Source organism: Dermacentor andersoni, chromosome 5 (genome assembly GCF_023375885.2).
Source record: "Dermacentor andersoni chromosome 5, qqDerAnde1_hic_scaffold, whole genome shotgun sequence".
Classification (NCBI taxonomy): Eukaryota; Metazoa; Arthropoda; class Arachnida; order Ixodida; family Ixodidae; genus Dermacentor; species Dermacentor andersoni.
The window spans coordinates 112116002-112130012 of NC_092818.1; the positions used below are offsets into that span (position 1 = coordinate 112116002).

The following is a 14011-nucleotide window of genomic DNA, read 5'->3' on the forward strand; positions in this document are numbered from 1 at the left end:
GTGGGCAGTTAATCCTGGCGACGTAATAAAAGCCCGAGGATTGAGTCAGCTTCAGTACGTTCAACGGACGTCAATTTCACGCTAGCCCTTAGTTCAACGAGGCTGAAGGGTAAAACCTGTCACGGAGCAAAACAATGCGAGTATGTTCATAAAATAAATACAGCAAAAAAAAAGAAAGAGAGAGGAACGACGACAGGTGTTGCAAAGCTGTCAAGCACCGCATCATATCGACGCGCACATACAAATACTCAATCAACGCCCATCTAACGCAAACGGCGCGCTCGGATAAATGCACGACTCACGGAGTACTCGGCCAGCGCAAGTTTTTTACGCTTCTTCAAGAACTCGCCTTCGAACGTGGAAAGTAACTCAACACTCGACGGTTCTCGTGGTCTGCATGATAAAGTTTGTGCCAAGTCCGCGCGAAGCCACGTGGGACACTCGGCTACTCTTAGCTGAGCATGCTGGCGCAGCAGCTATACGTAACACTCATTTGGGCGCGGTTTTCCTCGAGGCAGTTGTCAACGGAGCCCGTGCTTACGTAATTTGCCCTTGAGACTTCTTCTTACGTAACAGACCCGCGAAAAACAAACGGGCTACCAGGCTGCATGACCAATCGAAATTGGATACACGAGCACGAGATGGGGCTGACAGATGAGTCGAACGCGCTGACGCCTTTCCGGGAATAGGTGTCGTTACGCGTCACGCAGATTGCACGGCTCCTACGGCGGTGCTCCGGCTGACGTCACAAATGGGAAGAGAAGCGAAGGGGAAAGAGTGGCGGAGCAGGTTAGCCGCTCCACCGCTTTCCTCACTCTCGAGAGGCCTTGGAGAAAAAAATAAAGGTAAGGAATAAAAAGAAAAAGTGAAAATGGTAGAGACGGCAGCGGCGGCCCGAAGACAAGACGCGCACTTTGTAGCAGGCAGGCATCGGTGACACCGCTCTATCTCGGCTTCGAGTGAGTCCTCTCTTTTCTAAGCGTTGCAGCGGTCGCGTCGCGAAGTTTTGATTTTTCTTCCCCCGCAAGAATGCGTTGTAACAGTCTTCGCTGTGGTTAGAGGGCTAATACTGGTTCCAGAAAGAAGCATAGAGTTATTTTGTTTGGGTGTTTGTTTGCTTAGATATTTGATGTGAGAGGATGCATCGCTATGCGCGAGAGTTAATTTGCTAACGGAGCGCGGAGTGAAGCTACAGGGTTTCATCGAGAGTTAAAAGTTGTATAGTCAATTTATTCTATGATAGACGAAGAGCAATGCATGCGAAGACGTAACGCCAGAGCAAAGCACAGCGTATACCGCATCAATGCTTTCTTTCGTGTTGTGTTTTTCGCGTGCGCCGTCCTTTGCGGATAATTAATCGCCAACTCGCTCAGAGCTTGCACTTTAGCGATGTATTTATTTGAAGGCCTCCCACCACGAGTCCCAAAAGTGAAGGTTACAGGGTACAGCGATATTTACAGTTCTGAAAGGTGCGACGTAAAACACAGACAAATATTTTTTTTTGCTCATCTATGTTCAACTCCTAGACGAGTAACAGCGATGAAGACTCGAAGGAAGCATAATTTTAGACGTATGGCCGCGGAGATTCTACCACAAGATAAACTCGATCGAAAATGAAAACCGCAGAGTAGCATTTTTTTTAACGCTGATTGTCGCCTGCATGCATATAGTTTACCGGGTGTCCAGCACTTGTTGTGTTGTTTGGTGCGTTTTCGTCAGTTAAAGGTTGCGTGCTGTAATAAGTGAACAGATAATACGCGAACTACGTAAGGTAAATGCGTTGAACTATATTAACAGAACACGTAATGCCCAGAGGGACGCACTGGCAAACTCCACACTCCTCATGCTTAATTTGTGTCGAGGAGCATGGGCCCAGAAGGAGAGAAGGAATGGCCGCTAGTCTAGGAGTCTTTAAAGGAAACGAGAAAAGTTTTCAAAGCCCTTGCAATGAAGTTGATCTCGCGTTCATCAACGCCGCCACTGCACGTAGGAGGAACGTTAGCGTTGCTGGCCGGTTAACTGTTTCCCGAGGCTTATGAGTGCTTCATCGCGTGCTGCTTCCTCAAACGCAACAACACGAAAGCTTGTCATATGGCTGGTAATGCTCATGACAAGAAGGAAACAGACACCACAGCTGGCACGTTGTATCCATCTTCTTTCCTTTTTGTATTACGACTGTGGCAATAAAAAAGAAAAGAAAAAAAAAACCGAAGAACTGGTTTGCTATGCTTGCAGCTTCAGAAAGCCCACGTGATTGCTTGGAAATGTATGCACTCGTTCCCCGGCCACCCAGAAGGCTTGATGAGAGACACGTGCTGAAAAGAGTCGCGTTGTGAAGAGCAAGGTCATCGTAGAGTCAGATCGGGAGAGCGTCGTGTACCGGGTGCTAATTAGCGCCTTTGTTTTCTTCCAGTTGTCGGGGTGATACGCTGTCGCGGCGTGGCTGCGCAGTACAATGTGTAATGTATTAGATCATCTTATCGCATTTCAGGACACATACATCGGAATACTTTTGTAACCTCGTTGCTATTGTTTTGTCGAGGAACGTAGAGAGTTTATTCTATTCTTTCGAGAACAGTCCCATTTTTTTTTTGCTGTAAGTTTAATTAACTTGACTAAAAAGCACACTAGACTCATTCATATTAATAGTACTAGTGAATGTCCGTCATTTTTCATCTCGTAAACCTATAGCCTGTCATTGAGGTGTGTGACTCGAGATTGAAACAACGCATATAAATTTATCTGGACCTCTTATGCATTTGTGCTGTGAGGCTCCCACCCATCTATAACACTTTGACATAGGCGCAGCTTCACGCTCTATTTATGCTGTCGTGATGAAGCTGTGCGTGTCAGCGATGTCGCTTAAGGCTTGATGAAACGGTTGACGAAACACTTGTTGGTCACTAGAAAATTGAAGGTTACCGATACGAGATGAATAAAGATATGAAGGTCTAATTGTCCTGCCGATGGAGGCAGCGAACCGGAGCTGATTAATATCGGTTCTCGTATGCAAGCTTGATGATCAGCATCGAGAAGTTCCGCCCATAGACGTGACGCAAGACACTGCAAATTCGCGACCATTCGGGTCAAGGTTGCAGCGGAGCTGGTCCTGACGTCATTATTGGAAGTAGATACACTAGGACAGTGTTGTTATGTGGCCTTCACTACTCTGATTATCTTTACCTTCTGGGCAGCTGCTCAGTGAGGCAATTAAGGTTAACGACTACAAGTTTTTTATCTGATTTGCAACGTAACTTAACGCGCCATCTTGCACCTAAAGGACCGTATCTCTCTCTAAACACACACACACACACACACACACACACACACACACACACACACACACACACACACACACACACACACACACACACACACACACACACACACACACACGCGCACACACACACACACACACACACACACACACACACACACACACACACACACGCACACACACACGCACACAAGCACGCGCGCAGACACACACACACACACACACACACACACACACACACACACACACACGCACGCACACACGCACACACACAGACAGGATTATCCAGTCTTCTTATTAGATGCGTATGTCTGTTTAGAACCGCATGCGTCATTGCATAGCAAGCGCAATGCAGCACATCGAAAGAAGTAGGATCCTAAGAAGGAATGACTATTCTTGCAATTATTCGCAGAACCTTCTTGCGTTCTTGTGAACATCTACACCATGAGTCGCTACGCACTTGCGCTGGTTGGCATGACTCTGCTGGTAGCAGCTGTCTCGGCGGCGCCTGCCAAGGAACCAGAGCCAGAGGTCGACCCTTCTTCAGGTCCCACCGGCGGACTCCTGGAGGCCTTCAGATCAGTCGGTAAGTTGTCGGCTCCTCGTATTGAAACGCATTGAACGCATTGAAACAACATTGAAACCACAGTTGGCGTCCCGACGATCGATCGTGGGACTCGGCCTGCGAAGGCTACCGTATTGTCGTATCGCTCTGAGAATATGGTGCTGGACAAGACGGAGGCTCACGTGTAGGTGCGAACTTGAAGTGATCAACGGTGATCGAAACATTGGCCCCAGCGACTCCCGCTGCTACGTCAGACGGGAACACCTCGTAAAGAAGTGTGTGACGAAGTTTGAATGATGGCAGGTCGCGACAAATGCAGACGCGGCACACAGCCGCACATATACTTACCAGGCAAAGCGTGCGTATCAGCACCTGCTACGACTGGCCGAGACGTCCTGTTTCAAACTCCAACTAGCTTTTCATCACGGGACGTTTCCGTCTGATATGATAGCGGGGCTGCCTTTCCTGCGCTCCCGACGAGCACGGCTCCAATTAATATTTCCTGTATTTACTGCTAAAATTCAATTATGATTATGTCGAATTAGGCGTTTTTCAACAGAAAAACAAAAACAAATAGAGTGCATTAAAATGTGATTGCCTTCAAATTTAACATTTAAACAATTGCTCCCAACGCACAAAGGAAAAGTTAATTCAATTTTGTTAATTAGTGTTCTGAAGCTCACGCTATTAGCGGCAAGGTATGTATGCCTCGCCTAGGAACTCCTCTGCAAGAACGGCGCAGTCTCTGCGCCTATAGCTTTCTTTACAAAAAATTTTATCACCTAAAAAAAAAAAAAAAAAGAAAAACCCTGTATATGCTCCCGTGTATCGTCTTTCGTGCATTTCATTTCTTGGGTTTGTTGGTCTTATACGAACGAGACTGCTTATTTAGCACCCATTTCTGCGCCTTCGTTATCATCGACGGAGATATTTTCCATTAACTTGCGAAGGCGCATCGAATTTACCTCCGACTGGCTCTGCCACACAGAAGTCTATTTATTCCTTGCGATCGAAATGGATTTATCAAATCTCCCTATCTTGGTATCCGCGCGTATTTCCACTCTCGAATAAATGACGTACACAGTGCCGAGCCTTTCCTTTCAAGCGGCTCGTGTGAGGATATCACTAGAGAGTGCTACCACTTCTCGCTTCTTTTTTTTTTTTCTGAGTGTCGGGTGCACCCCACTGCTTTTCGGGCAATACAGGGCTGGTCTTAAGGTCTTCGCCCGCAGCATTGGCCACGGCTATCAACGGGCTTGCGGCGCATCCGCGTCCACAAGCCTCCTGACATTTATTTTCACTATAGCTGCAGTGACCGTCACCCATGCACAGCTAATTTTTCGAGTGTCTAGCAAGAGTAGCACCACCTTTTCGTCTCGCCTAAGAACGCTCACTCCCGACCATTGTTGATTTTGGTATCGGTATCAAAGAAGCACTGTGTGTCTAGTTGCATTAAAAGCCTAGCGTTATACATACATACATACATACATACATACATACATACATACATACATACATACATACATACATACATACATACATACATACATACATACATACATACATACATACACACACACACACACACACACACACACACACACACACACACACACATATATGTATATATATATATATATATATATATATATATATATATATATATATATATATATATATATATATATATATATATATATATATCCACAAGCTGCACACTGGCAACCTAGCGGCTTAACAGCGCAACAAGAACGATAGGCTTCACTCAAGTGCCATAAGGAGAAGTAATTTATAACATATTGTATAGTGTTGTATGTTGCTTATTGTGTATATTAGTATAGATTTGTGTGCGTTTTTTGCATATTTGTACTTGCTTGCTATCATGGTTTTTATTGTTTGTACTACAGTGCTAACCATTCCACAACAATGAACTGCACCCTTCGAAAAGTACTGTCACCTCCCTCTCGCTCAACGTTCCGCTTATAGCCCATGAGCTATGGATACGATGTATTTAAATCGAATGTCTCAGTACGCTGGTATTGCCTCACCGTGGAATAATTGACAGACAGACGCGCTAACAGTAGAACCAGGCTCGTCTGATTTCACGATCGCGTAAACGTTGACAGCGGCAATGTAACACGTGAGTATGCGTCCATGTAGAGACGTTGCAGGAGCTGGATTGAATATAACCGTTTTATTCAACAATGGTTAGCGTACAAAATTTTGTAAGCGCGCTTTCGAGCATAGAAAGTAATGGAGGCTCATTTGTTTCTTTGTATAAGTTAGCGCCGCAGCAAGTCATAGCCGTATAAGCCCATCCGATTCCTAATTGTAACCGAATTGTCACTGGCCTCACAAATATTAAACTAAACAATATATTACAGAAATTACAGGCCACTTTCTGAGAAAACTCTAACGACTATTCGAGAGACGCCCGCATGCGCCATATTGTTTCCCTATTCACAGCTCCCATTGTCCTGCTGGAAATAGGCGAACCGAGATAACGAGTATACTTTTTCACCATGCTGGCTGTACAACCATACGGCAGCCTCGGTGACGTCTGTGCGCATCCCTTACAGTCTGTCTATAGGTAAGAGCGGAATTGCGGTCTCGAATTTCTTGTCGACCGATCTTTTTTTAGACTCTCTGCAAACAAATCCCCATTGGAAGTTTATGGGACACGATAGACCAAACAGACTTGTTGACTTTTGTCTATGCACCATATGAATTTTACATACCGTCCGAAGTACAGATGTCTGCGAAAAGGCAAACCGCTCTACGAGAAGTTGTGTAGAGACACTGTTCCCATTATTTGCTCAAGGAGACACTGCCCGTTGCAGGTAGCCAGTTCCAGCGCGTAGCCGACGGCTTCCCGCTGAGCTTCAACAACGCGGCCTCCCGGCTGCAGACGTGGGCCGAAGGCGCCGGCAGCACCGTGGGCAAGTCGGCCAGCGACTCCTTCCAGTTCACGAGGCAGCTGTTCAAGCCTTTGCGTAACGAGGACGTCCAGCCGCCTTCGTCCACCTCCTCCTAGATGCACGGCGACTCCGTACATCCTCCCCGTTCACGAGACCGACGCGCGTCGAAAATACGTATGCTCGATATCGAGGCCCCGTCATCGCGGGGTGCCGGTGACTACGACAATTCCACAAAACAAATAATTAAACGACCGTTAAATGACGTTCAGTTTACTTCGTGTGAGCTGCGGCGGATGTGGTTGCTTATGAGATACAACAAAATGAAAAATTTCGATAATAAAGGGCCTGCCATTTTGACATAACAATTAAAGGTTCAAGCTTCTAAATAAAAGGAGGCTGATAGAGAGAACAAATAGCCAGACACGTTACACTGCTAACAAAAGTGTTGCTAACAAAATAACTGTACAACTAAAAAAAAAAATGTTACAAACGGAGAAACTGATAAAGCTGATATACTACGTCTGCGCATAATTCGTGAAGTGCCTGATTATAGTAGCCTCCACCCACTCTCAGACAGTAGACATGAAAGCCCTTATAATGTTATTCAGGAGTGGGAATCATTGTGACCTTAGAATGATATTAAAAAAAGAAACACATGGTACAATCGTGTCTTCGTGAGCAGACACCAACGAACTTTCCAAGCTCCATGTGGTTTTCTTTTCTGCATGGTGACCTAATACATGTGACGGTGGTTGTAATCCTGGCTTGAAGGCTACGGCCGGACATAGCCTGACCGCAGTTCCCCGGCATTTGTCCCGCCGAGACATCACAGTAGCAACCAAGCCATGCTGCCGCAGTGTTATGAGCCCGTTCCTATCCGAAAAAGTCCTATAGCAGACACCCCCAGTGTAGGGTAGCAAACCGGATGCTGGTCTGGTTGACCTCGCTGCCTGTCCGGTCCTTGCTCTCTCTCTCTCTCGTATAAACTGGGCAAGGAGCAGCTCCGTTACATTTTGAGAGCGGAAACATCTTTCAACAGGCATTGCTCAGAGTGATACGCTGTTAAGCGGCTGACAAAATTAATTAATTATTTTACCCACAGCGTCATAGAGTGACACAACAGCGGGAGGGAAGACATGATTGATTAACACAAGCACTACGAAAACATCGAAGCAGTTGTGACAAGCAGTAAACACTCGCAAAACACGAGAACAACACAGTAATTACGCAAATAGCTCGTTCAACGTAATAGATACGACTTCTTTAGGCAGTTTATTCCATTCTTCTATAAATCTAGGAAAAAAAAGAATTATTGAACGAATCTGTTCTACGAGAGAATTTTCTAATTTTGAACATAACAAGGAATAATGACGTCCAGTGTAAGACTACATGCATGCACTCTAGGACAGAGGTGAAGAGGCAATAAGCCCCATTTAGGCGCCGTTTTACTCGGAATGCAAATCTCGAGACTTTCGCCTTCTGTACGAGGCACGGTGCACTATTACCGATGACGTAGGTTCTTAGCCGTCCGGCATGTTTAGCGCATTTCGAAATGAGGCGGCGCTTAATGAATAAAACAAGACATTGAGCTCTCTCCAAATTAGCATTTGTTTGTCGCCACCCAATTTCCGCAATCGTTAGACAGTCCCGGCACGTATGTAGATCCCGATCTGCAAGCATGAAAAAGAGTTTCTAATGAATGCTAGCCAGAATCACCAGGTGGCCTTTATCACGAAGCACTTAAGGGATCGGTTTCATTTTAAAAGCTAGAAAGGTGTCAACAAGGAAAATACCCCCTTTCAACAGCGGTGAGAGAGAGTACGAGAATGAAGAAATCAACACGTCAACGAGGCGACGGGAAAGTGTAGGCGACGGCAGTTCCACGAAATGTTAGTCGCGCACTTATCAGTCGCAGAAATGCGGGTGAAGTCTTGCGTTGAGTTAACTGCGTTGACGTATCGTTACGATCACAAGGTTACTGGGCTAACCAGAAAGCAAGCTGCCAGAGGGAAGCTTTCTGGGACTCGTCAAGGAAAACGCGGCTTCTTTGATGCTAGTAAACATTTCTGCGGAGTCGGAGCATACAAAACGCCGCTCGTTTCTGCCATAGCATTATCGAGAGTGTATAGCATATTTGAAGCACAGCATCAACCCCCGAAATCGCCACAACATTTGTAAAGCTTCGGATGGCCTCGAACGAGCTTCATGAAGAGCTGTTCATTTTCACCGCCGGGCGTGAGTCCCCCCCCCCCCCCCCCCTCCCCTACAACGGCTGAGCGTACATGCCGACGGTGGGCTCACGCGAGTAATTAATCATTCGCTGCTGATGATCCCAAAGTTCTGAACGAGTTCGCCCTTCACCCGTTAATTATTTGAGGGCAAGCCATGAGCGGTTCGTTTTGCCAGAACGAAAAGGGTGCTTTAGCGTCGTTATGGCACGAGCTTTTTCGTAACGATCGCCAATGAAAACAAGATGGCACGAGCATATGTGTATCCGACGTTTTAAACTCAACCGTTTGAGGACGAGTTAGCCGCTAAGCACTCACAAATTTCCGAGGGCTGCTCTGTACTGCGGCGCATCTTCTATTTATTCATCATTTGTTCGACGACGCGGGGAAAGATACGTCGCTTACAGCCATCACAATGTAGCAACAAGAATATTTAAAAAGCAATAGAAAGAACTGAGCGCCGCGATACTGATTCCGTATAAACAAATTGAACGAAGCCTGAATGGAAATTAACTTTGCAGCGATACTTGCTGTACATCAATCATGGGCTGCCGTGGTTACAATCGAACCACAGAGGTAATCTTTTAAGCACACAGAAGAGTTCTGTGACAGGATTGTTCTTGTCGTACCAACAAAGTTCATCACATCAAAGGCGGCTTGTACCATGCCAGGCAGTGGGAACTGCACAGTTCCCCATGTCAACGCCTCGTCCACGCAGAGACGTGGTTGTCTTAATGTGGCGGAGCTGCGTCCCTAGCCTTTCGGGCTGCGCAAATTGGTCAACACAAGAGTCGTGACTAACATCAACGCACTCCCAAGAGTATTCGGGAAGGTGACTGCTGGGCGCGAGATCAGTTGAGCCTTGTATCAACTTGTACTGCATTGTACTTGCGCAGCAATTTAGGACAGACCGCGTGGCTCTTTGTGCAAGGCTGGGCCTTCTGGCGATGCCCAACAGAGTTGGCTACCTAATATGATATACCCTCGTGTACAAAAAGTAATAGACTCAACTAACGCTTATGACTTCGATTTTTGCATCACCTAGCAAAGGTGCTGCGTCTACTTAAGGGTGCACTTCAGGCGTCCGTCAAGTGGTGCCCAATATTGGTTTAACCCTTTCCGACCGAACACTTCTCTTAAAAAATGCGCCAAAAATTTGCAAATTTTAATGACATGCACTGTCAACAGCATTCGTTATTGCAATATCAGCACTTCATTTGTTAATTTGTCATGTTTAATGCTGTCAATTAATTTGTCGTGCTGAGTTGCCGATAAGCAAAGGCAGATAAACAGTCTAAGTGAAGCGCGACATTTGTTGGAAAAAAAGTGAAGCGTGCTTTTGCTAGCCTCCATGCGACGAGTTATTGTTGGCGCGTTGTAGAAAGGAAATCACAGAAGCGCCAGCGGGAGAGCGTTCTTGTCGAGCCAGCATCTACACGATATAGGTCTCCAGAGGCCCTAAATCTTCCTTGCAATCGCTAGTACGAAGTCGAAGCGACAAACACGACTAAGAGTTTTCCAGATCTACTTGCTTACTTGAGGTGAATAAATGTCTATAACACGTCGATTCCAGCATTAAAATGGCGGCCGTCGTTCCTTGGCGTGGAAAGGGTTGAATATGCTAAAGAGGGCAGGGGGGGGGAGAGAAACACGTTTGCAAGTGCGTGTGCGATAAAAGGAAAGACACAAGCGCACTGTGTCCTTGTCATGCCCGAAACCGACGGTTCTCTCTGCAATACTTAACGCTATTGAGAACTAAAAAAGAAAGAAACAAGAGCGCTGTCCAGCCATACATGCACCGCTGACCGGTCAGAAAGCCCTGCTACTGCTTTGATTATTACTACAGTGTTAACGCGTCCTTAGCTGCTCGGGCTTCGAGGGAAACGAAATGACGCAAGCTTGTTTCGTCGCTTGAGTGATTTTCGTGCCAGCACATCGCAACACAAATAAAAATACGAATGGTCATGTTTCTGCGTTCGAGCACGACAGTGCCCAGTCTTGCAAGGTGCGCGCCAGAAGCCTGATGCCTATCTGAGAGGTATTTTCCAAGGAATGAAAAAAAAATTGAGAAGGAAAGGCAGGGAGGTTAACCAGTTTAGCATATTTTCCAAGATACCTACCTGGCCATATAGGCATATGGTATATAGGCTTCAGGCTACGCAGAAGTCAATCCTTGCACTCTTGATGACGAGACCCATAAGTTTGTCTGCGCGTTCCGAAGTCATTTGCTTACGGCAGCCGTCGGCAGCGAGGTTATAGCACCCATCGAGTCGAATTAAGGATCTAGTGCAAACAACGCTCCTGCATGATCTGACTGTGGATTTGGAAAATCGCCGTGGTGCGCCCCGGGGCACCTTAACGGTTCGTCCAATCATGGTCGCACCAGGGAGCAGCGGTGTGCATCGATGCGATTTGCCGAATTATTCATAAGACCAACACGATAAACAGAATTTCTTCTTTTGTGACGTATTCTTAGCTCGCCAGAAATTAACAGGTCTGCTCCTAGGATATTGTACTCTTCGAGGTCCCCATTCCTGTCAAAAATGCAATGTCAAGTTAATAGACAGGTTTAGAATAGCGTTTGTCGCCTTACGTACGTTGAACGCAATCACCTTTGCGGGGCTTTACGGTGCGCGTCTTTTCAAGGCTTGTTTACCGTACAGGAACGCAAACGTAAGGAAGACGTTATAAAACAGAGCGCCGTATGGCGCCTCATGCCAAATGTATCCAAGCCAAGACGATCCATTACCAACCATCCTGTTGTTGCTATGCCGACGCGTCTCGTTAGGCGTACGGGCGCCGGAATCGCCGAAGGATCTCAGAAACTGGACGCGCTATGCGCTCATAAGTAACGTTTAGGTGAGTTTAAAGAAAGCGAAAGCTCATTCCAATAGTTACTGGCGATCAACGAGAGTGAGAGCGCAGTCATCACGAGAATTCACGCTAAAGCGGGAGTCATGGGTGCCGCCATGTTCGACAACGCTATTTCTTAGCGTACGTAAACATTCGAACGTTAAACTCGCCAAATAACGTAGGTTATCACAGCGCACTAAACCGCAGAAACCCAATAAGGTTCAGAGCATGCGCATTCATGACAACGCTATTTATTTACGGGCGTAATCCGTTTAAGTTTGGTTGCAAACGCTAAACTAAAACAGTATAATAACGCGTATTCCATTCGTGACCTGGAAATACCGGGCGCGCACCTTTAAAGAAAGGAAAGGCGCACGACGATTATTGACGACGATTATTGTTGTGGGGCAAAATAAGCCTCCGAAGGGTGCAAACTTTTCTTAAACACATCACGTTTTTTTTCTTTCCGCTGGCTAGGTTATGTGCACTGACACTTTAGTTATCAGGAAAGAGTAATACGCAAAGTTGACAGGGTGCCCACAACCGAGAACGTGAGAACGAATCACGAAACCCTCAACTCTGCCCATTGTCAACGCATGTCCAACAATTTATCACCGGCGGTATTATATGGCGCAGCACGAACTGCCAGCGAGTCCATATATGAGGCGCTCCGCCGTTGTCGCAGTGGCCACAGGGTAGACGGGTTAGACAACGGCTACACAGCGCCTAAAGGAGCGGATATAGCCCGGTTAACAGGGGTGCGCCTCACGCGCGGCGATGTTGCGCATTTACGCCGGCTCAAAGGAGACGCTCTACAGTCTAGCCATGGTCTAGCCATAGAGAAATAAATTGTCTAGCGTCACCGCACAGGCAAGCGTGGCTGGCTTCGTTCGGCGCACGCTGGCGGGGGGGAGCGCGGGAATGGAGCACGTCCTACGGTCCTACCTCACCCCGAAGCCAAGGCCAAGCCGCTAGGCCAGGGCGCATCGCCCGCTATCTTGACTGGCCGGCAACATGACAGTGCACAGAAGAGATTGCGCCGAGTCGCCGCGCTAGCCAAACGCAAAAGCACCCGCTCACTTGTGCGCATGCGCTGCGGTGACAGCGCGTCGCCGATTTGCTGCGGCCCACGTTTCCGTGGTTTCCGCAGGCGGCAAATTTACGGCGGTCCTGGCGTCGCCGGCGCAACGTATCCGAACGTAGCGCAACGTAGCCGCTGGCAGCAGGCATACGCCGGCGACGCCAGACTATATCCGCGCCCTAAGCATACTTGCTGTGCCCGCGCTATAGTAACGGTGCAAAAGTTGAGTGGACTCGCCTCTACTACTGTTCTCTCCCGTTCAACGCGTGCAGTGAGCCTCGCGATGCACTTCGTTTTCGGAGATCTGTCTACATGGCCGCATCGTCACCGCATCAAAAGGTACGTGCCTGTTCAGGAACTGCAGCCACAAGGTTTCGCTCGGAGGAGAACATCTTTATTTCAACACGTTCAAGCTATACATGCTGCGGAAAGTATCACGTTTAGGAACACAAATGTACAGTTCTCGCGTGCCGGTTTCTGTCGCCGGCGCAGTCACACAGTATAGAACGATAAGAAGTCATAAACGCACGGCTTTGTAGTTTCTAAATGCGTCTGTGAGGATGAGCATCTATGATACAAAACAAGAATGTTTTTATACACAATTTGTACATTGTAAGTACGCGCTTAATGTCGCAGCAGTCTGTCGGACAGTGAATGAGACAATGCGAGATGTGTCACATGAGCGCATATTGTGATTGATTGTTTGATATGATCGATAGGTGTAATGCCTCTAAGCAACAGCTGGGCCACAAGGGAGGTCGCGTTATTTCGGTGAAATGTGTGGAAAGGAGGTAGAAGGAGGACACCGGTCTCTTTTCCTTTACTGACATTTTCACCACGTTTCGGTGCAGCAGTGCCGTCAGCTTGTTCCAATGCAACACAATGTTACAATGTACAATGTTACAAAGTACTATGTCATAGTACCTCCTAAATACACCAAGGACCGTATTGATCACTTTTGTGCGCGTTGCCTTTCTTTCTCTAGAGCATTAGCCTTGGCTAGGGTGGCTAGAACCGTGGCTCCAGTGAGCTTCCGGAGCTATCGCGCAACAACTCTAGTGAGATGTCACGATGTGGTTACCGTTACGC

At 47.1% G+C, this 14011-nt stretch overlaps 1 protein-coding gene and 1 long non-coding RNA gene across 3 annotated transcripts in view; both read left to right on the top strand.

Moving 5' to 3' along the window:
- Window positions 1-855: 855 nt before the first annotated feature.
- On the top strand, window positions 856-10118 carry LOC126532300 (uncharacterized). The gene is made up of 3 exons (XM_050179988.3): window positions 856-959; window positions 3690-3863; window positions 6683-10118. The coding sequence occupies exons 2-3, from the start codon at window positions 3722-3724 to the stop codon at window positions 6874-6876; spliced, it is 336 nt and encodes a 111-aa protein (XP_050035945.1). The 5' UTR covers window positions 856-959; window positions 3690-3721; the 3' UTR covers window positions 6877-10118.
- Window positions 10119-12332: 2214 nt separating this feature from the next.
- The window catches only part of LOC140218506 (uncharacterized), a 276906-nt gene continuing 275227 nt past the window's right edge, over window positions 12333-14011 (top strand). For both annotated transcript variants that reach the window (XR_011894786.1, XR_011894787.1), the window contains exon 1: window positions 12333-13261. This is a non-coding gene — a long non-coding RNA (uncharacterized lncRNA). The remainder of the gene's footprint in view (window positions 13262-14011) is intronic.

Excerpts from the sequence above, each read along its gene's own strand:
- LOC126532300 (XM_050179988.3), top strand. The coding sequence starts at position 3,722 with ATGAGTCGCTACGCACTTGCGCTGGTTGGCATGACTCTGCTGGTAGCA. Across the intron at positions 3,864-6,682 it reads GGAGGCCTTCAGATCAGTCG|GTAGCCAGTTCCAGCGCGTA; the intron begins GTAAGTTGTCGG and ends TGCCCGTTGCAG.